The sequence below is a fragment of the Aythya ferina genome (genome assembly GCF_964211825.1).
Source record: "Aythya ferina genome assembly, chromosome: 1".
NCBI classification, from domain to species: domain Eukaryota; kingdom Metazoa; phylum Chordata; class Aves; order Anseriformes; family Anatidae; genus Aythya; species Aythya ferina.
Genome location: NC_140296.1, coordinates 83,681,155 through 83,707,052, shown reverse-complemented (window position 1 = coordinate 83,707,052; position 25,898 = coordinate 83,681,155). Strand labels below are relative to the sequence as shown.

Sequence of the window (25,898 nt, the reverse complement as noted above, 5' to 3'; positions counted from 1 at the left end):
TCCTCTGTAGCACAGAAATACGTGGCAGAAAAATCCCTTTGACGTATTTTTCCCCATGTTCAAAAAAATTCATGGCTATGCATCTGTCCTCAAATTTATACGCTAAGGGCATAGGCAAGCTGGGCTACTCTGGGAAGCCACTACTCAGCGTTAGCATTGGTTTAGTCTGCACCTACTCATACCTGTTCACCCGCCGTATTGCGTTGGCACTGCTCTCTTTGCAGGCCTCGGGGCACAACAGTTTAGGGATTGATGGGGCTGAAAGAGGGCTATTTTTCCACTAGATCAGTTTCCCAACTCATTTCACTGTATGGCTGAGCAGACAGCTATGCCAACACAGGGGTAACATCTATAATCCTGTACGTTGATATGAAAAAGGGGCCCTGAGCTCTGAGAACACCCAAGCAGGCTCCCCAGGTGAGCAGAGAGGTGACACAAAGTCAGAGGGCAGTTTTACATTTAACTAATGCCGTCATTTCACCATTTTAGAAAGCATTAATTGAAGTACCACCTCCAACATCATGCATCTCACCCTTCAAAAGCCACGCTGCCTGGTGGTTGCCACAAAAAAAAATCACTATTGCAAGAGGTCCAAACTCTGATTCAGTCTGCAATTACTTGTGCTAGAAATTGCTCCTGAGGACATATGATCCTGGAGACCCTGAGCCCAGTTTGACTCTGATAAATGCTGTGTAAAGAAGGGTTAAGAGAGATATCCACGCATTTGCTAAGGAGTATCAGAAAACCAAAAAGCCATGAAATATTTAAAGAAAGTAAATCCTGGTCTGCAAGACTGCCTCTCGCCAACTATTGACTGAAGCAGACAGCATTGCTCTGTTCCATCCAAGAGGAGCCTGTAAGATTCAGTGACCACTCCTGAAATGACAAAAACTTGTATAATGAGTAGCCCTGGGTCATTTTAAAATATCTGATACATTTGCAAACTGCAGCAAGTTCATTTCTCAAGACTGAGCCACATGTATTTAATTTCAACTAAAAAAAAATGAAAAACCAAAACAATCTGCCTGCTGTAGAAATAGCACTACTATAAAAAACATCTAACCCAAACTTCGGAAAGGACTCATCATGTGCAAGCTAAAGCTGCATTCTGAAGGTTCAGACCCACAACTGTCAAGCCATCAAGCGACTGGCACTGGCAATCTGAGACCTACCTGGACTATGGGACATCTGCCCCTCTGCACAATCCTGGTGGTGGTGACACCAGAGTATTTCATTTGCTGCATGGTATTCAAGGACAAGTATGGAACTGTGATCAGATCCTCTTATAAGGGCACGTCTATGGTTATCAGATGTGTCTAAAAGAGCACTTCAGCTCTTTCTCTTCTCTCGTGCTGCTGTTACCTTGATAAGCAGCACCAGAACCTTAAGTCCACCCCAGCAGGTCCCAGATAATGGGTCAAATTCTGAATTCATTGTTATATAGTTACAAAACCAAAGTGTTATAGAACCATTACTGAAAAGAGTTCCCAACATTTCTCCTCCTGCCATATAGACATAAAAAGGGGACAGGGCTATAGAGCAGCAACATGGGACACTGGTAGAGAAGTTGGGAAATGGTTAGATTTATCCATTGGATTATTAAATTTTTAAAATGATTGCTAATTACAGCTCCATATCCAGTCAGATGGCATGGCTTTCAGAAAGTTAGGAAGAGATGACATGCAAAAGAGTAGGAAAGTAAATCTGCCTAATCTCAAGCAGCCTATCCAATATCATCAATAAGAATAAATTGGTCTTCAATTGGATAATGTAGGTTTTGCATCTCTTCAAAGGCCAAACTCAGTATAAAAGAACACTCTTCCTGCCTTTTGGACAATAAGTATAGTTGGACTTTATCTCAGAAGGCTGCAAAAGAATTCCTGGTGTTCCTTACTATATGTATTTAAATACACATCCTAAAATCTTTGACATCTTGTGATTACTGTAACAAAAATTACACTGATGGAGTAAATATTTGGTTTATCATATTTGGTATATCATACTGATATAGAATATCTCACCGAATATTTCACATCATTTCATATCAATGTCAGAAATGCCCATTACCACTATGACAATCACATAAAACACCTGGTAATTGTGAACAAACCCCAAAAACAGATCTCCAAGAAAACTGTCGACCAACCTTTTACACACTCCATAAATAAATATATATTTAGTAAACTACCTGGAACCTCTGAAGTCTGAGAAACACTGACATTCAGTTACCTAACTGCAGAACATCTAAAATGGAACAAGCAGCTTCATAACTACATTGCATCCATCTGCACGTCCGGGATATTATAGGCTTACCGGGACCTGTTATGCTTGCCAGGCCCACTCAGATGTCCAGGACAGCTTCTGTCATCTCAAAGGGAAACTGAAGTTCTTGAGTAGAACTCAGTTACCAGATGTTCTAAGTCAAACAGTAGGAACTCTTACTGCTAAGATAGTCACAAACAGAAGCTCTTGTCCCATCAGCAAATACACCGTAAATACAGAATCCTCTGACGTAACAGTTAGAAATGGTCAAAGGGTTCAACTAATTGATCCAGTACAGAATAACCATGCCTAAAACATCACTAAAAAGATATCCAATGTATTCTTAAAAGTTTTTAATATTAGAAGCTTTTTAATATTTTCAGAAGGCTCTACAGCCTTCTCAAATGGTCTTTTTCAGTTTGTTCTCACTAATATTATAATCTGTACTCTTTGCCCTGTGTACAGATCTCAACTTTAGCAAGTATCAGCCCCTTTCAAGTACTCCAATTCCTCATTTTCCTCATTTAGAGTAACCAATCAGCCCTTATTATAGTCACTTCTTTTTTGTACACTCAGACTTCTAGCACCCTGCACTTCAAAGTTTTTTTTGCCAGTCCAAATGACTCCCTTCAACATGTTTCAGAGGTCAAATCAGTTAACGTATGTGAAACTAACAGTTTATTCAGTTACATTAAACTAACCGGGTTAAGACAAAACACCACTTTTGCACAGCACAGGCAGTTTGTTGGACTGCAAGATGTTTTACAAAACACTTCCTTCCAACACTATCTGATCAGGTAGAATAGTCAGAAGAAGCCCAAGTTTGAAAGACAAGCTACCTGTAGATAATTGATAATTAATGTAGATAATTTCTACCTTGTAGAAAATAAATCTACAAGAAATAATCTTTTCAAACGAAGCTTTACAGTAGAAGATATCTACCGAATTAATCATATTTTTTCTTTAATCTCTGAGGCACATGCATGCTGCTGCACTATCTTTTCACTTGCATATGATTTTCTGTGTGTTTTAGAAAACATTCTGACGGCATTCATATTATTTTGTTGATACGGAAAATTAAATATGCCTTGCTTTTCAAAACATAACTAATATTATTCAATGAGGTAGTTGAACATCAATACCTGAAGTCCTTTTAAAAACCTTTTAGATAATTAAGAATGACCGATACATCAAATTTCCCTCAGTTTGAAGGTATTCAACCTGTTAATGTACATTACATACAACAGAGTACTGAGCTCAGTGAATAACATGTCTCAAACATCACGGAGGAAGCATTTCATGCTATTTCTTAGCCTATCAGACTGCATAAATCTAGAATTCACTGGTTAAAAGCACTTAGATTCCTGTATTCAGCTCCTGGTTACAAATTTGGCTTTAGCTACATGAATTCTACATTACAAATGAGATTGCTACTATTCTATGGTTAACAAAAAATAAAAATTGTCACAAAGAAATAGATTACTCACTCATCCAGAACATGAGGATCCTCAGGACTTTTATTTTCGTATTCTAAAAGCTCAAGAAAGCTCTGCATATACCTGAAACAAGCAAAGATGATAAAGAAAGAGTTAAAATACTTATAAAAAAAAATCAGAAGTAATTTAGCTTTAAGTCTTAAGGATACAACCTCATCTGAAACAACAGTAGTGTAGCACAGATGTCTGCAAAAGCTATAATGAGGAGCAACACTGTAACAAAGCAACTACAATATTCTTAAAACTCAAAAGAATGTATCATGTTCACTTAAAAACTATCATTTATGTCCCTACAGTCCAAAACTCAGGAAAATGAATCATAGCTTTTAGTTCAGACATCCAACACAAACAAAATAACTACTGAGGCTTAGAGCCACAGAGGTACCACACAGGCCTCCAAGAAGATTTAAGGCAAAGCACCATTCACTTGACATGAACGTGGCCAGCCCTCTGCAGGAAACTCACCCAACACCAGGATAAACATCACCACCCCACAACACTTGGCCTGAAGCAGGTATGCTAAGTAATACAGATGTAGCTTTACAGCTAAAAGAAATGTGGGTTTTTCTTGGTCTGAATCCCCCACATAAAAGGTAGGGCTCATTTCAGCGTTATTTCCAAGCGAGTGTCAGATTATAATGCCAAGCATTAGAAAGAGAACCTAGTAAGAGCATAATGCAGCTCCATCCCATTAGAAAGCTAGCCTCACCAACCTACAGAATATTGGGTATTCCAGGAAAAAAAAAAAAATTAAAGGTCTTAACCATATTTATGGCAACAACATATTAGAAGCAATAATATTTCTAAGCAAACAGAAAGCTTAAGAAAAGTGGTAACAATGTGTTTCGAAAGCTTTTACTAGTGACCTTAACATTCAAAGTTAGATATGAAATGTAGCCAAAATGTTTTAAGTAATGCCAGGGCTGTCACTCTGTATCAGCAGCACTGGGGCCAAGGGACAGGAACAACAGACAAGCAGTTGCAACAGAAGTGATGAAGAGCAGTGATTTACGACGGGGAACAGGCTCCTGGCATTGGGCTGACCCCAGCCAGCAGCCAAACACCCACACAGCTGCTCGCTCACTCTCCTTGCCTGATGTTGGTGCAGGACCAGAAGGAAGGTGAGAAGACTTGCAGGTCAAGATAATGACATTTTCATAGGAAAATAAAGGCTGCAAGTGCAAAGCAAAAAGAACCAATTCACTACTTCCCAGGGGCAGGCAGATGTCCAGCCACATCCCGGGATGCAGGGCCCCAGCATGCAGTGATTGCCTCCTCCTTTCTTTAAGCTTCTACTCCTAAGGCCAATGGCATATTGTAATGCTCAAGTTCCCTCTGGACACCTCAGATCAGCTGTGTCCCCTCCCCATCTCCTGCCCACCCCCAACCTACTCGCCAGGGTCGGGGGCAGAGCACTGTGGGCCGTACAAGACAGCCTTGGCATTGTACAAGCCCTGCTCAGCCACAACCGAAATGCTGGCGTCACCAACACCGCTTCAGTCACAAATTCACGGCACTATGCAGAAGGTGACTCCGTCCCAGCCAGACCCTGTACAGCAACAAAGCCGAGATCAGTTCTGTCGAGTGTTCGGAACTGAACACTCTATTTCCACACCACAGCACAAGCAGTCTTCGAAAATCTACTTGTGGATGATGACTGTAGTCTTGCACAAGTCTACACACAGGGGACAAAACACGCAACTGGAGTGACAAGGGACAGGGAGGGTGCAGAGGACGGAGCCAGGCTCTTTTCAGTGGTGCACAGCGCCAGGACAAGAGGCAGTGGGCACAAACAGGAGCAGATCAGGAAGCACTTCTGTGCTGTGCAGGTGACAGGCTGCCCAGAGAGCCTGTGGGATCTCCAAAAGCCGCCTGGGCATGGCCCTGGGCAGCCTGCTCTCAGTGGCCCTGCTTGGGCAGGGCTTGGAGGTGACCTCCAGGGGTCCCTGCCAGCCTCAGCCAGTCTCCGAGTCTGTGATAAGGTTATCATGCAGAACACTGTTAGGAAATGAGTTTGCCCATGGAAAACATGCAAAACTTCTGGAAGCAGTCCTGCACTGTTCAATTGAATTGATCTTAGCCTCGGCTACAGTAAGGATTTTTCCACAGAGTAGTATTTCCAACACGGTCGGCACAGTAACATTAACTCCTGCCACATTGTGCGTTTTCAGCCTACTACAACCACCACACGTGAGTACAGAAATCCCCCAAACAGTTCCAAGTTCAGCAGGTAGCTGATGTGTCTAGCACTGCATTTTCTAGAGCCCATTCTTTTACACCACTAGGAGAAAAGTATCAGTTCAGAACCACCACCACACCTGCTCCCACAAAGTCAAGAAACTGTCTAGGATCACTTTGGGAACAGACAGTAACTTGGTGGAGCCAAAGCCCACTGAAGATGCATTCCTGAGGAGTGCAACATTCAGCAATTTGACAGACACTGAACAGTCCATAAGGTCCCTGCATAGGTAGAGCTATGTGAGGACAGACAGGCAGGGAAAGAATCATCAGGACAGTCAGCTGGAAGAGGGACTGGGTTTCTGAAAGAGAGAATGAGAATTCATCTCCTTTGAGAATGCGTCCTCAAATGCCCTCCCCTTTTATTCTCACTGGAGAAAAGCTGCTTTACTTTCAGAGCTCTGCTGCTTCATCTGTGAAACCTAACAGGGAACAAATCTATGAGCACCCTCGCTCCTTTGTTTTTAAGGCATTTTCTTCAACATTATCTTCCTCATACAAGCCAGTGTCAATCAGCTTAATCATGTGTAAAGAACAAAAAAAAGAGATATAATTACAATTAGCAAAACACAGTATTAACCAGTAAAGTACCTCTGAAAGGAAAGACGAGGGAGTATCAGACAGCGCAAGGAGGCAATTCAGGGCTTAGGTTCTGTGCAGTGTTTCAAAATTTCAGAAGATCAGCTTCTGACTCCTTGCCAAACCTGGCAATCTCATGCAGAAGGAACATTTACACCTATTCCCTTGACTGATTTCCTGTAGCTCTAGTGAATATATGACCCTTTGCAGGCAGGCTTTGTTACCTCTTTCACAGTTTCCATGACTGATGGTCAGAGTATACCCAAGTCATCCAACCCATGGTTGTATCAAAGAGAAAACTGATTTCTGGACTTTTGCTGGGTATACAGAGAAAAGGACATTCATGGGGCAGCTTTTTCTTGCCACTTTGTTTAGGAATGAAAAAAGCCACGTATCTAGACTCAGTCAAGAAGACCACCACCACTGTTAGGCTGGAATAATTCCCTCATGCTATGGGTTGTAATATATCAAAGAAAGCTCAGACCTTCCTTTGTAATTAAGTATTTGCTATCTTAAATCTGTTGGCGTGGGGGGGAAAGGCAAAATATTTGATTCTACACTGAAAAGCAATCTACCCAGAAAATACCTGCCTGATTACTGTGAAGCAGTCATCTTCTGTTCCTCGAACAAAGGTTGATCTCTTGGTACTCAATGACTGTCTCCATTGGCACCCGAATTTACACCAGCAGTATGGTTTTGAAATGAATTCCCCAGTAATTCTCCCTTAATCAACACTGCTTACATTTGCAAAGTGGTTTTAGCACTAGAAATCAGGTTCTTCTCAGAAGAAACTACACTAGGAGCTGCTGTAGATGAGCACCAAATGTGTTGAAGACAAGACAGCCATCATGACCTGAACCCAGGAGTAGCATCCAAGCTCTGAACCCATGCTCTAGCACAAGCAGAGCACAATACATGTTTCTCATGTTATACAAAGGTCCATATGCATCACCGAGTTTGCCAACAACCACCGCTCCACTCCTTATCCTTTCAAGTCTTCTTCCTGGCTTGAAATTCTTTCCCTTCCTGCTTTAATTTATGTTGCCATCCTCCTTGTTTTATGGAGGCCTGTATTTCTCCTCCTCAACCTTTCCATTTTCCCCACACCTTCAGTATATGATTTTTCATATTTTTCAACAATAGTTCTTTCTACCTCCCAGGACATGTAGGGTTCCGACTCAGCTTCCCAAGGAAATCACAGAATCTTTGCGGTTGGAAGGGATCTTGAGATCTTCTAGTCCAACCCCTGCGCTCAAGCACAGTCAGCTAGAGCAGACTGTCGTAGACTGTATGTCTGGTTGAGTTTTGAGTAACTCCACAGATGTACCTTCCACATCCTCTCTGGGCAACCTTTTTGTGGTGTTTGACCACCTTCACTGTGTAAAAGGTTTTTTTCTTCTGTTCAGATGAAATTTTGTGGGCTTTAACTCGTGTCCATTGCCTCTTGTCCTGTCACTGTGATCTACTAAAAAGAGCCTGGATCCCTTGTCATCATTCTCTCCCATGAAGTATTTATACACACTGATATTATTCACCCCTCTGAGCCTTTTCTTCTCCAGACTGAACAGTCCAGACATCTTTCTGAATATCTCCAAAGTCATATACAGTGCTCTCAGGCTTTTCCCATATGAAAGATGCTTCAATAAGTCTGTATCATCAGAGAGGTGACAGTTTCTCTGGTGGCACAGTAAGTTAGAGAAGGTTATTTGGAAGCTGCTGACCCCTGCCATCATACAATATCCTGAATGCCCTGCTTCTGAAGATACAGGAGAACAGCCACATTTAAGCAGCAACACAGCATGTACTTTTTACTAGAGAACTCTGACCAGAGATCTTGGACATCAGCAGTTCTGTGCTGACGCTGTGTATAACACAGCAATGAATATTTCTGGTACCGAATGTAGCTGATACCTGATTTTTATGCTGTTTGGGTTTGATTGGCTGCCCACTACTACTGGTGTGCTGCACTGAGATGTGTACATTTTATTTGCTTACTGCCACGTTGCTCTTCAGACTGCTGCCCCTGGAGTAGTCAACTACTCCTGTGTTGAATGATCAGCACTTCAACTAGAGTAACAGGCAGGGGCAAGCCAAGTGTTTCTCTCCTCTAATGGGGCAAGTAATTGTGCAGAAAACTGTCTCAGTCAGAAAAAGACTAAAGCAGGTCTCAACCAGAAAAAAGCTGCCAAACATGGTCACCAGCCGCCAGTGGAACCAGCGGGCAGAACAGCTTCTGAGGTCATTATGCTGCAGGCTCAACACAGCACCACTGAGGAACTGGGAGTTTCTCAAAAAAAAAGGAAAATCACACAAACAAAATGCTCTAAACTAAGGAAATTTATCAACATACTAATAGTGGTTTGTATTTAATCATTGTGGTGATGGAGAAAGTATGGAAATAGGCAACGCTAATCCTTTATATAGGGTTAGCAACAGTATTTAGATGTCTCTTTCTGATTCTGAAGTAGATTGATATTACTTTAGAAAGCCACGTTCATTAGCACAAGCACTGTATCCAGCAAGTTAGAGACACCAGTTCAGAAGAAAGGTTATTAACTTCACATTGAAGTTATTCAGATGTCATCACTCTATTTCTTCCAAACCATAGAATAAATTAAGCTGGAAAACACAACCTGAAGTTAAACAAATCTAACCCACTGTACAATGCTTACGGATTATAAAACATCCAATCTGGGATGCTGTAATACCCTGTGTATTAGCCCAAGTTTCCAAATAAAAACTGAGAACTGCAAGTGCCATACATTCTTTTTTAGTTGCACTTTACAATTTTTCAAACTGCTTACATCCTTTCATTCCTTACTCCTCCCCAAACAGCCACACACTGGAGAAACTAAGAAAGTAAAAAATTTGTTTAAAAGCAAATTTATAGCCCTGATGAACTGTAATAAATAACTCACAACACTATCTTAACAACAGCCAATAGGACAGTTTACCTATCAGCACAGAGTCAGCCATGCAGTATACTCCTATGTCAGTTAGCGTGTGTGAAGAATGCATAAAGGTGGTAACTACAGGATTTACCAAGCACGGGAAAGCTGAACTGGCCATGTTTTAAACACAGTTCACATAAAGTTACCAGCCAGCTAGAATAAAAGAGAAAAGTACTAGAATAAGAGACATTTTGCTATACTATTAGCAAATTAATAGAACAACACAGAACACAAATCTACAAAAAATAAATTAATTGTCGGTTATATTTTGCTACTTTCAGTGAGTCATCGAAAGCAGAAATCAAAGCCCATGCCCTTCAAATCTGTTGTCTTTCCGGTCCTTAATTCTTTAGCACAATCCACCACAACTCACTGGGCAAGCTCTTGGTTTTCAAGCACTCTAGCCTTGTTCTTCTGTTAATTGCCACAAGGTAGACTGAATTCTTGTCAGTCTGCCCAATGCAGTAATTCCAGAATGGTACATTTCATACACAAGATCACTGTAAATGCCCATAATGCCAACTCCAAATTTTAACTAAAAAAAAAAGGTGGGACTGGATGCAAGATGCCTTTACTTTTTCCCCACGTGTATTTCCGTAAGATTTTCCTTTACAATCTCTAACACCCAAGCACTGATAAAATACATTTCCATGGTAACACAAATTTGTTAGCACAGTCTGAATATAAAAAAAATGGAGGAACACAATTATTAATCCCCAGGCTAATGATTTCTCTAGTGTATCTTTCCAAGAAGATAAATGGAAATTCATATTCCTTTCCAAGAAAGTACTAGAGTAGAGAAAAATCAGGATTAATTAAAATAGGAATTACAGGTATGGCAGAGGAGCAGTTCACTGTGACAGCTTCACAGTTACTTTTGGTATTTTATAAGCCCTGACCTTAACCGTTGGTTTTATCATAACTATCTTCTCCACATCGCATTAGTGATCATGTCCTTTATTAGGCAGTTCTGCCACACACTCCATATTCTGCGTATTCTATCTAAATTTGAGATAGAGTGCCCTCTCAAAGCTGACCTATAAAAAAGCCCTCTTCTTTAGTAGGGAAGTTGGCCATTAATTTTGAGTAACTAAAATAAGCTGCTGATCTCTACCACGCTGCTTGTTGATTTGTTATTTGGAATCACTCCACTTTGCAGCCAAAACACATTACAAGCATTATCATTATTTTCATTCATTTTCTTCCTTCCCTTGCTAATTCATGCAAAACATATGTGCACACAGTGTTATAAATTCTAACTGGGTCTGGGATAACGCTTTATCTTTGTGCAGATTGAAATTCAAAACTCGGTTTGTTGTTTGTAATTCACCGTGTGTGTAATGCCAGCTTGATTTGAAAATGAGTAGCCAAACAGAACAAAGGAAGGACAGCTGTCTTGCTTATCCTCATTGCCACATACATCAGGCTAAGGAATCCAGAAAGGAGGAAGACAGACAGCACTTTTCCTGAGAGCAATCAAGCAATCAGTTGTAAAACTCCTGTACACGGTGCAGACAAGGTGTGGTACAGGAAGCAAAGTGCCTACAGCACGGCCATGGAAATGGATTAGAAAACCGAAAGAACAGGGCTTGCCTGCAGCAGGGAGCATATTCTCAGAAGAGTCAGGCTGAGACTGCTTCCCAAGGGACCTGTAAAAGACTGAAATTCATGCAATCCCAAATGCTTCTGACTGGCTGGATAGAAGATGGACAGGAAAGAATCCATGCTGAACAGTAGGTGAGGCTAATTTGTTTTCTTACTCCACCAAACCTAAATTCCATCTATAGCCACCTTACGCTAGTTTAAAAGAATAATAAGACCTACTACAAGGATTAAGAGCCTTTTGAATTATTTGGCAGGTTGACGTTAAGAAATACACTGGAAACTTGCATTTTAATGCTCCAGCTAATTTGGTGTCTTGTCATAAACACATAAAACCGTAAGGCTCTATTGTAATTGTGATTTATTTATACTACCACATTATGTTGGTGGCTAGATAGAAAACTATCAGCCTATAGCAGAGATATTGTTCATCACTGTCATGCAAAAGGTATGATATAGACAAGTATGTTACAGTCATATATTACAAAGAGCTCCACATTTATTTAAGTAAACCCTATCTACTTACAAGAAATTAGCAATTATACAGATTAAAGTGAATAATGTATTACAAGATGTATTTGCTCACTTGTGGCAAACATACATTTTTTTGGCTTGCATATTAATAAACCGTCAAGCTTTCTAAACCTATGACATACTAAAAATAAAGGACTGTAAAATCTGATCCGAAAGAGTCTAAGTATGCAATAAGGGCATCAAGAGATATCTCAATTTTAGAAGTTCACAAAGCAGCTGAACAGCTGAATTCATGTTTTACTAAGATTTAGCAATCTCTCTCTAGGTATGTCTAAGGCTTAGGTTAAAACACTGTATGTCTCAAAACTTGCTATCTTCAAAACTGACTAATATTCTTGGTCACTCAAGCCTAAGTTTAGTTTAGTTTATTTATTTAAGACCTAACTTATAGATTACATTTTGCCCAAGATTCCTAACTGGTATATTAACAGGAATTTTAATCTACAGGTAAACATTTTAAAAACAAACAAAACAAAACAAAACAAAAAAAACTCCAAGCGGGGAAATAGGAAATAAACTCTTTAAAGTCCAGATCTATAAATCAGAAAAACAACATTCTATAATTATCTTAGTAATTCTGATATAAAATCACAAATATATTCTCAAATAATCTTAAGAAGATATTCCTTTCCACAAACGCTCTTATTTAACTGAGGATCAAAATCAGAGGAACACTCTGAGTCAGATATCTGTTTGAACCTGTTCATCACATTAACTCTACTGATTGTCTTTTGGCCCATTTAACAGAAAACTATCACTCTACAGCTGGGATATTGTGCACCATTGTCACCCTAAAGGTATGATTTAGACAAGTACATTACAGTCATATATTCCAAAGAGCTCCAGATTTAATTAAGCCCTATCTACTGTAGCCATAATCTTACTTGAAGTCCTCAAAGATCTAACCAAAAATTCTGAAGCGGTCACCCACACTAAACACCTATTCAACTCCTTTGCTAGACCTGCACAAGCAGGGTGGAAGCATATGCCATAGAACATACTGATGGACTAGAAGAATTATACTCTATAGTCACCAAAGAAAAAATATTTCCTTTTCTGTGTTCATCTGTCTGTATCCCACTAAGACAGCTTCACAAGTAATCTAGATCAGAAAAGCCTGAAAGGCCTGAATATCATCCATTCTCTTCTACTTAGTACAACAGCATCCGGTAACATCCAATGGATACAAACCTTCAGATCCTGCAAGCTGCCACTTAGCCACAAAAGTAATTGCTATTGTGGGGCTCCACAGCATTTACATTTATTTGAAGCACTTAATCGCTATGTTTGAAGTAGTCATCAAGACAGCTAATGTTACCTCTCACAGGCAAACACATTTAAATCAAATTATACAATAACACATATCCTACTTTACATTTTCTAAGTCTGAAGTTTGGTAAATATGAGACCATGCCCAGCAGTCAACATACAGTCAGTGCAGAGTTTCTTGGCTCAAGGGCTGACTGAAACTCACAAAATCTAACAACATGAATTGCAACTCATGTACCTAGCAGATAAGCTGTTATTCACAAAGGGAACTTTGCTGTATTTTTAAAGAAATTCTTTGAATCAAGTATTCGTAGGGGAAGAAACAATCAATACCCTATGAACAGCAGCAGCTTTTTAGCACTTAATACATAAAAGGCAGTAGTCTCCAAAACACACCCAATGTGCAAGTAGATTAGAAATGAATTACTGTGGAGAAGATGGCAGCATTTAGCATCAGCCCAGTTAAACACTACTTAAGTATAATGCACGATTATTAATAAGAGAATGTTACTTAGTGGATAACAACAGAATTTTATCCCGTTCCATAATTTCCACTGAACACCAGTTTTTATTGTCAAAAACTTATTAATGAGAAGAACATGCAAAGTTTAATTTTGTTTTCAGTATTTTTGACAAAAGAAAATTAATAGGAAAGAACAAGCTATTTTAAGTCATGGGTATAATACAGTAAGGATTTATTTAAAAAAAAAAAAAAAAGATAGCTTTTTAGAGTTATCAATCATTTCTAATTACCTGGGAGACAACTGTATGTTTTTATTCAAAATACTAACTTACAAATTCTTATCTCCAAGACCCATACTACAGCACTAAACATACAACGGAAGAAAAAAAATCGCAAGTAAAGCACCATATACAGTGTCAGTTTTACACTAATTTCTCAATCTATTTTAAAAATACCAACTTACCAACTCTGCACTAGCCCAACTGAAGGCCTGTTAAGTAAGTTATCAGGCAACAAATTGACTTCTCTCATGGTGTTAGCTAGCCGCACAGGAAGTTCTTTCCGCAGAAACATGTATGAAGTCTTCTCACATGCATTGTCACGACCTGTTACAGGGAACAAAAAACAGACATAGGGCTGTCACAGCAAATTTTAGACTTGTTAGTGCCAGAAGATTAAAAAGTCACTTGGTAAAAGAAGTTCAAAATCAACTTTTTTTTTGAGTAGCCACCTTCACTTCCCCTCTGACTCCCAACATACATTTTTGGGTGCTTCTTTCTTTGGTACAACTGAAGGCACTTTTACCTTCCTACAGCTTACCCTTTTATGTGCCAAAGGCATTCTCTCATTTTAAATGCTCAGTTTCTGACTGCCTCAATCTGATTTTTGTTCATTCATGTGCTTAGACTTCATCCTCACCGGCACCTCACACACATATCAAGGTACAGGTACCTTTCTGAGAAAAATAGAAAGGTTTGTTACTGCCTCCAATTGAGTTTGACCCCCTTAGATTGCTTTTTATGTCCTCTCCAGTTCACATCTACAGTATCAGCCACCTCCCAGCACTCTCACATGAAAAACTTGAGATTTGAGTTTCTCTTTATTCTTTCTGAGGTCTGAGAAACACGTTGGTTTTGCAAGAAATGGTTTTATGGATGAGAGGCATCAAGAGATAGCTCTTCTTTCCATTTACTAGCTTTTTCTCTGTATCTACTCTGAAGTTTAGAGACACAGAAAATAACAGCAAGACAAAACTTGAGCAGCTGAAAGCATCCCAGTTAAAAAAGACTTACAGATACTCATTTATTATTCTACACAGGACTCCTTGGGCCTCAGAATTTTCACGTATACTGTTATAGCAAATCCCAACATAACACAAACCTCTCTAATGCCTTTCACAGACAAATTACAGTACTACCATGTTTATTAAAAAAAAATGCCTTTTAGACTGCTTAAATATACAGAATTAGCTTCTGCAGTTCTGAATCCTGAAAAAGCACAAAATATCTAAGTTTTGAAAAGATATAATGATGAAAAATGATAAAAAATAATGATAAAAAAATAATGATGAACGTGAGTCAGCACAGTGTGTTCTGGCAGCCAGAAGGGCCAACCATACCCCAGATGCATCAGGCACTGCATGGCTAGCTCAAGGGGAGTGAACATTTCTGCTCTGTGCTGCTGCGGCCTCACCTCAAACACTGTGTGCAGTTTGGCGCACCACAGTATAAAAAGGGACATAAAGCTATTAGAGAGCATCCAAAGGAGGTCCACAAAGATGGTGAAGGGTCTGGAGGGCACGATGTATGAGGAGCAGCTGAGGCCCCTTGGTTTGCTCAGCCCAGAGCAGAGCAGGCTGAGGGGAGGCCTCATGGCGGCCTGCAGCTCCCTCATGAGGGGAGCGGAGGGGCAGGCGCTGAGCTCTGCTCTCTGGGGACAGCGACAGGACCCGAGGGAACGGCATGGAGCTGGGACAGGGGAGGGTCAGGCTGGGGGTTAGGGAAAGGGTCTGCACCCAGAGGTGGTCGGGCACTGGAACAGGCTCCACAGGGCAGTGGTCATGGCACTGAGCTTAAGGAATGTTTGGACAACACTCTCAGACACAGGGTTTATTTTTTGGGTGGCGCAGTGTGGAACCAGGAGTTGGGTTCTGTGATCCTTGTGGGTCCATTGCTACTCAGGATATTCTGTGGCTCTATGATCTTAAGAGCATTAGATACAGTAGTTATGGCATTAGAGCAACATTACTCAACTACGCACACTACAAGCTGTATCAGATAGCAGAATGCTATACATTTTTATCAGTGCCTTACAGCATAAAAGGTAATAGCATCAGCTGAGCTCTCATCCTATAAATAAAAATCATCTAATACCAAATACTTGATGTTAGTTGGAAATAAGACTGTAAAAATACTAGCTTTTATCAGTATGACTTCAGTAGAAACGTGAGCTTTTAAGAAACACGTGCAGACATAATGGAGGGCAAGGAATAAAAACAAAGCAGCAAATGAGAAAGGCAACAGCTGGCTGGTATTTCACATCACAAGCTCCTCAGACCTTCAACATTTCAGCAGCACATGGCAAGACCAACAAGGTGGTCATCTCTTCTTAGGATTATGCTACAAGGAGCTCACCAGATGGCTGCAAGTAAAGTGCCCTGCTCGTAACCACATTCCAGTCTCGAAAAGCTGCAGCTGAGATTATTATCCAGCACAATGCGTTGAAAATAAGAAAAACCCTCTTCATAACTCAAATAAAAGTGAACCAAAATATATTACTACTATGCCGTGGACCGACTCGGAACAACGGTAATTCTCTGGAGCTACCCTACAGAAACCAGACGGCTGACATGACTGACGGTATTCTTCTGCTAAATCTATCACTGGAGATAACCATAAACCTTTAGCCACAAGTATTTGAAAGGGTGAGAATCTTGCCCAGATAGTTCAGATGGAAGATCAGGCCTGATCTGACATACTTTTGTACCTTGTCACTTTACACGAGATAGGGAACTTCTCACCAAAACCCACTTCTGAAGTGTCCAGGTAAATTAAAAAACAAACAACAAAACAACAATAAGTTTTACTTGTAATGAACAGCCAATATTCTGCTTTCACCTACAAAGACAGTAAATGTCTTTTGTGATCATAACCAGTGCAGCCACCTGCAAAATCTATGAGTGAAGACATAATACAAGAGCTATAAATTATGTTCAAGCAAACCAGAAATCGTTAAAAGCACTGCTAGGCACATAATCACTAGGATTTGCAATTTGGAAGACTCGAGTACAATGAAACTGGCACAATCAATGCGATACTTTTTAAGACAGTCCCATTATAATCAGCTGAACAGCAGAGATTTCTTCGCATAGGTAACATGCATTGATGGATTAGTTCCCAATCAAACTGTGTAACACAAGCTTGGGGGAACAGGCAGGCAGGGTTAGGGTTTCCCTTTTTTTTTTGCTCATCTATGTATCCCCGCTCAGTGGATCATTACATTCTGTTGGTATCAGCAGTTCTGCTGACTGGTCTTCCAGCAAACATTTGCTCCTGCTTTCCTTATTTGCATTTTCACCTCTTCAGCTACAAATACACACATCCTGACAAAATGAGAAGAAATGCAACATCACTCTGCTGCTTCCTTGAGGCACTGTAATGATTTCAGAGTTCACACCTTCAATGACACTTGACACTGCACCACCCACAACAGAGGAGACAGCCACTTGTTTGTTCACAACTCATCTGATGTTCTAAGTCTTTAGGAAGAGTGGCCAGACAACAGGAGAGGCGGCTTTGACTAGCTCACCCTACACCTTCCGGGCTGCAAAAGACGATGGAACAAATCTCTGGAACAGACGATGACTGTTCTGCTTCTTTATGAGACCGTCTGAGAGCAAGTTTGGTTGTTTTATAGGCAAGAAAAAGCCAAAGGAATGAAACGCAGCCCTGAGAATGAGGAAAAAGTGAACAACAACACACAGCCTGGGGCAGCCTGTGAAAGGGCGTGGAGGCCCTCCAAGGACACAGTCCCTGAGTTTGTGCAAGGAAGGCAACAAAAGCTGCTGGACTGGAAAGCAGGACTGGCAGAAAAGACCAACGTCCTGTTCTCCCATAAGCAAGGGCACATTTCTATTTCATCCGTCTCACCCCAGCAGTTCTGAACTGTCTCTTTGCAGAGAGTTGCCTTGCTATGTTCAAGTGCAGAGCATTTTGGGGTCCCTTTGCATGGCCACTTCAGGCAAGGGAAAGGAAGTGCTATTTCCAGACTGACTTGAAGCCTTGTTTCACCATAGCCTCAGTACATTGTTTTGTGATACGTGGTCAGAATAACGGCTGCTTCGCTGCGTGTGCTTTATCTGCGAGCCTCCACAGCATTGCTTCAGCTTCTAGCATAAGGTCGCTTATCTGCTTGCCAAACAGCATGTGCATGGCAGAGAGAATGACTATTTGCTTAGATCAGCAATAATTGGATACCCTTCAGCTTTTGAAACAGAAAACATACTGTGTCCTAATGGCTGCTCCTTGGCTGCTGTTCCTTACAGCAGTTCCTGTAATACCACATTTTCCTGTAATGGTAGATGTGTCAAAAAAAGGGAAAACCTATTAAGTGCAAAAAAAATAAATCTAAGGCTATAGTGTTTCCTTTATATAATTTATCATATGCAAGTTCTAAAGATTTTTCCTAGAAACAGCGTTCAACCAAGTTGTAAACCCATTTCTACAGGCTTAAACTACAATCAGATATATATATTTATATATATACACACATACATATTCATAGGCTGGCTTTACTTTTGCTTTGTTAGATCCTTTCTCAAAAACTACAGCATTCTTTCTTGATTTTGTTATCACTCCAGCTAGGTCTGCACGTTGGCAGAAACAAACTTTCAGCTTAAACACCACATGCTGTATCCAGTTTCAATCCATTGGTTTCTGTTCAACACAATTTGAAGCCATGCTCAAGGTTAAGGACAACATGGAACTTGGGAACAACTTCACCTTGATTTATACCGCAGCCCCCAACAAGTTACTCAATAATACATGTAGATAGATATCACTAGGTCATGACTGCTTACCTCTGTGTGAATTCACACGTAAGAAAGAATGCAGTAATCCTATGCCCTAGTGCACTAGGGACTGGGCATCTAGGACTGCAATTAGGTTGATTTCCAAAACAAGGGGTGCTGTGTCACAGAGCTGTTTAATTACAGTGCGCTAAGGAGCAATGGTAGCAGCAGACTCCAAGGCAGAATGTAATGATATGGAAGCGCAGTGCTAGTGTGGCATTATAACATGCTATGAATACAGCTTTTGGTATCAATTACTAATAGAAGGCCCACTGCTTTAATTTTGTAAAGCAATATGGTGCAAATACAGCTTTTCGCTATCTCGTTAAATTATACAAAATTACCATTCATTTCTAACTCTGAGGAGTCATGGATTTTTGCCCATAGACCACCACATCACTGAATTGGAGGAAATAAAAATGCACTGTGATGAAAGAACTGAGATGCTCTGTATGTAAGTCCTAATGATTAAGGTTCTTTTTCATCTTGCTCCCTCCATGTTTTTCACTCACACTTGTCTGAGTAAAATAAGCATATTTAAATTAAAAACAGCTTACCTACACCAAAGACTTGTTCAAAGTTTCAGAGAACGTCCAGTCTAAATGTTGGATTGACTTCCATTAAAATCCATAATTAAGGTGTAATCTTTATGTGCAACTTTTATGTTTACACAGTTTAAGTAATTTGAAGAAAGGCCAGGTTAACATTTCATTCTTACAAATGTTTCAGTATCAGTACATGCTAACTTTCTTTAAATGAAGTTCCTGTAGTCATGGCTCTATGTGATTCTGCTTGGTGGTCAAATAATTGAATTCTAGATTTCAAGCACTAGCAGCAAACGAGCACAACAAAAAGCTGTTTGTTCAACTTGTAGTTTTAATGCTTAAAAGTAAAACATTGGAGAGGATTTAAAAAAAAAAAAAAAAAAAAAAAGCAGAATTTTAAAGAAAACATGCTAGAGTGGTATTTCAAGGAAATGAAAGTTCTCTGCAAGTCAGGCATTATGGAAGATATTAATTTCAAGACTAAAAGCTAAGGAGTTATTTCCTTAAATCAAGAGCGCATAGGTTTCCAATATTAGCACCTAATTTGTGGTTTAGCCCCCACACTATGATATACCCGTGAATTAAAGCAAGAGCTTGAATTTCCCAATGTCACATACAGGATATTAGAAACGCTGGAAAAGAGAGAAAACCCAACATGCCACAGCACCTGGAAGTCTTGGAACCTCTACAGCTAAACAGAGTCTGAATCCAGTTTATTTAATAAACTTTTTCTAGCTACACTTCTACTGGCAATGTTTCATTAAAGCATTTGACCTATCACCCTCTGCTATCTAGTTACTTGTCAGAAGCGCAGACAAAGTCACCAGATCCTTTCTTTGCATATTTTAGCTAGTCCTGAACATATTAACGGAAAAAATAAACATGAAGGATAAAAACTTGTGCGAGTATAGAAATTCATCAGCAATAACTGTTTTTCCTCTCAAACTGTTGAGCGGTTAAAGATTATAATGCCATTTCTAAGGTACCTAAGCTGTCAGATAACTAAGATTCCGCATTAGGAAAATAAAAATCTTTCAGAACGGTGCATCGGAATTGCAATTATTTCACTTTTTACATGTTCTGAATTGATTTTTGTGAAGACAAGAACTCTGCCAAGTTTCCACTGAAGAATTAAGCAATATTCTGCTTTGTTAATGCTTTTGTGAAGAATGCAGGACGGATATATTTGAAATATTGCAAGTTTGAATCATTCATTAGTAAGTATGCAAGTAATTTCTGGAATCCATTATACTTCATCTAAACTCCTTCTGACTTGAAGGAATTAACTTGAACTTGATAATCAATGCTTAACACAAGCAAAACAGCAAAAAAAAAGCACATTAAAGGGTACAGCATCAGTTTTATTTCATACATATACATTTATACAACCAGACACGCAAAGCAAACTAGATCTCTCTACCTTCTTGATAATGCACACCACACATAAAACTGAAATTATTTACAAGTGTGCTTTTGAAAAAAATAAAGATACAAGTATTAGAAGCCTCTACTCAAAGTAAAACACTTATGCACAGAGGCACAATGAAAGGACAAGATGACATCACTTGATATATGGGATTCCCAGTTTTATGCATGTGCTCAATGTTTATTTTCCATTGTTTGTGCATACAGCGATACTTCATTTCAATTGAATAATACTTCAGCCTTGGTGCTCTAAGGAGGGAAAAATGCGGAGGTCAGGTCCTTAAAACAGGCACTGAAAGAGGTTTCCCTCAATAAGAAGTATTTCATGAACTTATATATTAACATAAAATATAACCTATAGAATACCTCTTGGTATAGATCTATGCTGCTGTAGGAAACATCGCAGCCCAGCTCAGCTCTTCATGGTAGAAAAACACTTACTAGGGATTATTTTCTAAGGGGTAGATTTTAGTTCAAATTCAGCCTGGATTATCTCTAGATTATTGCTATTCTTAATGAAAGTTACACTTTCAAGATGATTAAGAAACTCCCAGATCATGCCTACGGTGTTTACAACTTAGCTGAGAATTTGACTGAAGAGGGTGAAGGAAAAGCACACGTAAAAATAACCCACCCTGTCCAACACTGGTAAGACTGATCTGGAGGATTACATACAAAAAGAAGGTAGAAAAGCAAGCAGAAAGTAAGAACTTTGAAGCATACCAGCATCAGTAAAGATGAAGCAAAGACTGCATAGATTAAGCTACATGTTAGAAATTACTCTGACAGAAAGACAGCAATAAAAGGTTCAGTTGTGGAAGAAGTCATCTTAAAAAAAAAAAAAGGCTGTTTAATAAGGGCTGCATCGTCCTGAATGTTCTGAAGCTCTCACCTGTCTGGACTAGTCAGCCACACTATACTAAAGTCATATAGAAAAGCTCCCTCCCCTCTGACACCTTCAAATCTGCAATGAACTGATTGTGCCACCAGCCCTGAGGCTCTTGTACTAGTTGGTATAACTGAGAACAGATACAGCCTTCAGCATAGGGTAAAAGAGAATCTGTATCATCCAAACAGGGACGTAAGCAGCATCCAGATCTCCTGGACTTGACGTGAAACTACAGTCAGTGAACAACATTCAACAAACATCCTTCCATGGTAGAAACAAGCCAGGCACGCTTTGTAACGATGCAGAGGGAACGGTACGTCCAACACTGCTGCATTTGGAGCAGTCAGCAACCACTACAGACAAAAAGAGAGATGGTAAAAATGATGGTACATTTGACTTTGCAATGAAGTATGACACATCTGAAGAACTGATTTGATTAGAACTGATCTGATTACCCTTGCAACTTCTGATTCAGTTGAGAACACAGGTAAACGTACCTAAATAAAACAGTAGGACACTAACATTTCACAAGAAGGTCACCCAAAAGGTGGCATCTAACATTAAAATCCCTTTTCTTATATGTGAAAAAGCGTTCCACCAAAACATTTCCACCAAAAACAAACCACACCATTAATGAGACGGGTATCAGAGGGGACAAAAAAAAGATAAGAAAACACAAAGGAAACATGCTCTATCAGCATCAGAGTTACACAGGCCATAACAGCAGGTTTGAATGCATTAAAGTCTTCCAAATGCAATACCATCCGATGGATAAAGATTAAAAGTGGAACATTTGAGGGGGGTATATGTCAACTTTATCACCAGGAAAACTTCAACCTGAGGGAAATTCAGGAAGCACAGCTGTGTTTCTAGAGAGATTTCTCTACTAATCTTTCTATTTAACCCTCACTGGGATTTAACTCTACTTTGAACATTTACTCTTCTCTTTCCTGTTTTTACCTCATCTTTTTTTCACCCCTAGTGTTAAGAAATGGGAGCAAATATAGTATTGACAACAAGGTCCACTCAGGCTCTAGGGATCATACACCTGTAGTGGGTAGGGAAAAAAATATATGCACGTTTTCCAGTCGGAAGGAGTGAACTTTCATGACAGTGCTCTCTCTGAAGCAGGGTCTTTTCAGTTCCTTCCATTGTACAGATGGCGTTGGACAACTGTTGCAAAGCTGGATCTACTGAAAAAAACAAACATTTGTTCCAGATCCTGCAACAGGAGGCACAAACAACACAGAGACCATTCACACACATGCAGCAGGTGCAAATTCAATTCTGACAAATTCTACAAACTGCCAACAAAATACCGTGCTGACCAAAGTTCAGATCACAAAAGGATTAGTCACATATAGAAAGTTGCAGAAGAGGGCACATACACACCTCGATTTCACCGCAGAAGAAAGCAGAAACTCAGCAAGAGACCATGAAGTCGTGTCCCTCCAGAACATTATCAAATGCTCAGTTCAGCTGCCAGATTCCCCCATTCATGAAACACCCACGTGAGAGCAGGCTACAGGAGCACGGATGAAGATCAAAGTGACCTGCTTCATAAACCTAACACGGCTGCCACTTCCCTACCAGGTACTGGCCTGCCCTGCCCAGATCATAAAAGTAGCAGCAGTTTCTAAGTATTGGAAACTACTATATATCACCTGACAGAGGAGACAGGAGCAGGATGAATGAAATGCTTTTTCATCTTTTCTCTGCACCTAGAGGTCTAGTTCTCTCCGCTAGCTGTGTACCTGACATGGAGCTGAAACATCAGACACCACACCACAGCAAGGCTCTAAAGCACGAAAGTCCCACCCGCTGAATGTCAGGGAGGGCAGGCTCCATTCAAAAGCCATAAAACAAGATCAGAAGCCTTTTGTCTCCTATATCTATGAAACTACTTTTGGTTCTTTTCTAGGGCAAAATAAAGGAAAGCAGGAAGGAAAGCGATCAACCACATCTATCTTCTTCTGTTAGACTTCCAGAGTATTTTTAGCTCCTGCATAGACAAACAAAAGTGAAACAGCGAGACAGAGAAATCTTCAAAAGATCCAATAAGATCGTGGCATCAGAGCAGACTGTGCAAAGGCTAAAATTAAGATCTTGCTGCTGAAACTAGTAAAATAGAGCTAAACAAGGACCTATGATTTCCACTGATTATACCCCATTTCAGAAGCATGGCCTATATATTAAAGGTAAACAAACTATGCTTGTATAGCACCAACAGATGTGGCTAAATAAAAAAAAACACACCACCCAGTACTCCAAAATCATTCCTATTCCCGGACAGGAATAGAGACTTTCAGCACACTCTCTAGGGATTTATCTCAGCAACCACTAAAAACATCAATCCCACAAAAAGCACACAGGGTTTGTTTGCTTGGTTTAAGAGAGGGCTTTGCAAGATGTAATAAGGATGATGAAGCAAGAGGAAAAAGCGCACACACCATAATCGGAAATGCTGACTCTTGCTGACACTCACTCCCTACCACAGCCTGCCCCTAAGAAAGCTGTTTGAATTGGATTCCCTATTTCCTAAAATAGTTACGTTCGCAGATGAGAGATTAGTTGTTAACGCCGTATGACCACTGAATTGTGCCCCGTGGCACCTCAGTGCTAAGCACTCTCAGCGCACCCAAACTAAGAAGCCCACGTGCCAGTTAGCTTCTGAGTTAAGCTTTCCAGCAGTCATGCATCACATCATGTGGACAATTTACCAGAGCTGGCATTCAGAAATAGCTGGGTCTAATAACGCATTTCTGATTTAGGCAATCTGACTAACAACAGATTCAAGCACTCTGACTGCCAGGCCAGCTGTAGCACTTTCCAAAGGAAGATTTCAGGGAGCCGCTCGCTAATGAGAACACATTAGTCTTTATTTCTCTATCTAGATGATCATCCCAAATCCTTTCCATGAGTCAGAGGCCTAGATTTCCACTTAGGAAGTTTAAAATTAAATATCATAACTACTGTTCAATTTGTACACAGAAAAAAAAATATGTCTCCACTTACTTAAAAAATCTCTGAAGCATCAGCTTGTTTACCCGTATGCGTATTGACTACTATGGTCATATAGATGAGTACCACAGGTGCTAAGAGAAAGTCAGTTTGGATTTTCACTTAACACAAGTTAAGGACAAAATATTTAACCTCACATGGTTGCCATCAGTGTGCCTGAACAGCTCAACACGGAAGGAGCCACTGGATCCATTATTACATTAGCTGCATGCTAGCACCCTGCCAGCGCCAGTAAGCAGGCTGCAAGTGAATGGTCCTTCACGTGGCATTGGTTTTGTTGGAAAGAAGCTTCATTCACTGCTGAACAGGAACAGCTGACAGAATGAAGGGTCAGGTGAACAACACATCACCGATCTGTCAAAGCCTTAGCCAAACTGCAGTCACTCAGAACCACAGCCTTCACTTTGCAAGAGAGATTTTAGGCAAGATGTTTGTCTCTCAAGAGGAACAGATCATCAGAAAACCACTCATAACAGCTGTAAGTCAGCACCAGTTATTACGTAAAACACCACAAATGAACAGAGATACATACATATTTTAAAATAAACTTCCCTGACCTAAAAATACGTAGATGCTCACCACTCAGTTCTAATGAAATAAGTATTTTAAAGCACTTGCCAAGATAGAAAGGAGTAGTCAAGCAATCCATAAAGGTTAAAGCAAAGGTGCTCAAACAATTACCCACAGGCTGTTTGTTGGTGTTGTTTGTTTGTTTGTTTTGTGTTTGGTTTTTGTTTTTTTTAGAAGAATTCACATACGCCCAAGGCTGTCTGTCCTCAGGGCAATTTGGGGGTATGCTGGCAGTCAGGTGAACCAATTAATAGACAAGCTCTCTTGCCTATGTCACAGGCACTACCCACAATATATGAGGGGCAAAGAACCAAAATAGTCTTAAAAACCATGGTCCCTGCCTGGTTCCTGAGCCTGGAGCTACTCACACAACCCGAAGACTCCCTAACCAGCAGCCTCTTACAGAAAGTGGCTTTTCAGAGAGCATCAGCTCCTCTTCCAGTAACAGCCCTAGGCCACGAACAGGGAGTAGCCCCGGAGAAAGGCAGAGGTGCAGTGCAACTGGCGTCTACACTGGGAAGAGGCTCCCCAGCTTTTAAATAGGAGACACTGGACAGGACAAACACTGCATTTCGTTCTGGCGAGACCCACAGTTTTCAGATTCACTGAGGTTGGAAAAGACCTGTAAGACCTCCTAGTCCAACCTTTCACCTAGCACTGCCAAATCCACCATTAAGCCGCATCACCCAGCTCTACATCTACATGTTGTTTGAATACCTCCAGGGATGGTGACTCAACCACTTCCCTGGGCAGCCTGTTCCAGTGACGCACACACAACCTTGTCAGTGAAGAAATGTCTCCTAACACCCAACCTAAACCTGCCCTGGAGCAGCTGAGGCCATTTCCCCTCATCTCATCACTTGGTGCTTGGGAGAAGAGCCCACTCCCCATCTTGCTATTGTCTCCTTTAAAGTAATTGTTTTGTTTTGTTTAAAAAAAACTTTTAATGTAGAGGAGGCTTAAAACACCAAGCCAAAGATACTTTA

At 40.3% G+C, this 25,898-nt stretch overlaps 1 protein-coding gene and 1 long non-coding RNA gene across 3 annotated transcripts in view; both read right to left on the bottom strand.

Moving 5' to 3' along the window:
* The window catches only part of PDK3 (pyruvate dehydrogenase kinase 3), a 53,337-nt gene that overhangs the window by 19,043 nt on the left and 8,396 nt on the right, over positions 1-25,898 (bottom strand). For both annotated transcript variants that reach the window (XM_084492826.1, XM_084492827.1), the window contains 2 exons: positions 13,858-13,999; positions 3,750-3,821 (listed from right to left, as the gene is read on the bottom strand). In XM_084492826.1, coding sequence (XP_084348952.1) covers positions 3,750-3,821; positions 13,858-13,999 — 214 coding nt within the window. The remainder of the gene's footprint in view (positions 1-3,749; positions 3,822-13,857; positions 14,000-25,898) is intronic.
* LOC311421227 lies at positions 20,361-25,764 on the bottom strand. Its single transcript, XR_014684756.1, has 3 exons — positions 22,714-25,764; positions 22,282-22,511; positions 20,361-21,674 (listed from the first exon to the last, which is right to left on the bottom strand). It is a non-coding gene; the product is annotated as an uncharacterized lncRNA (long non-coding RNA).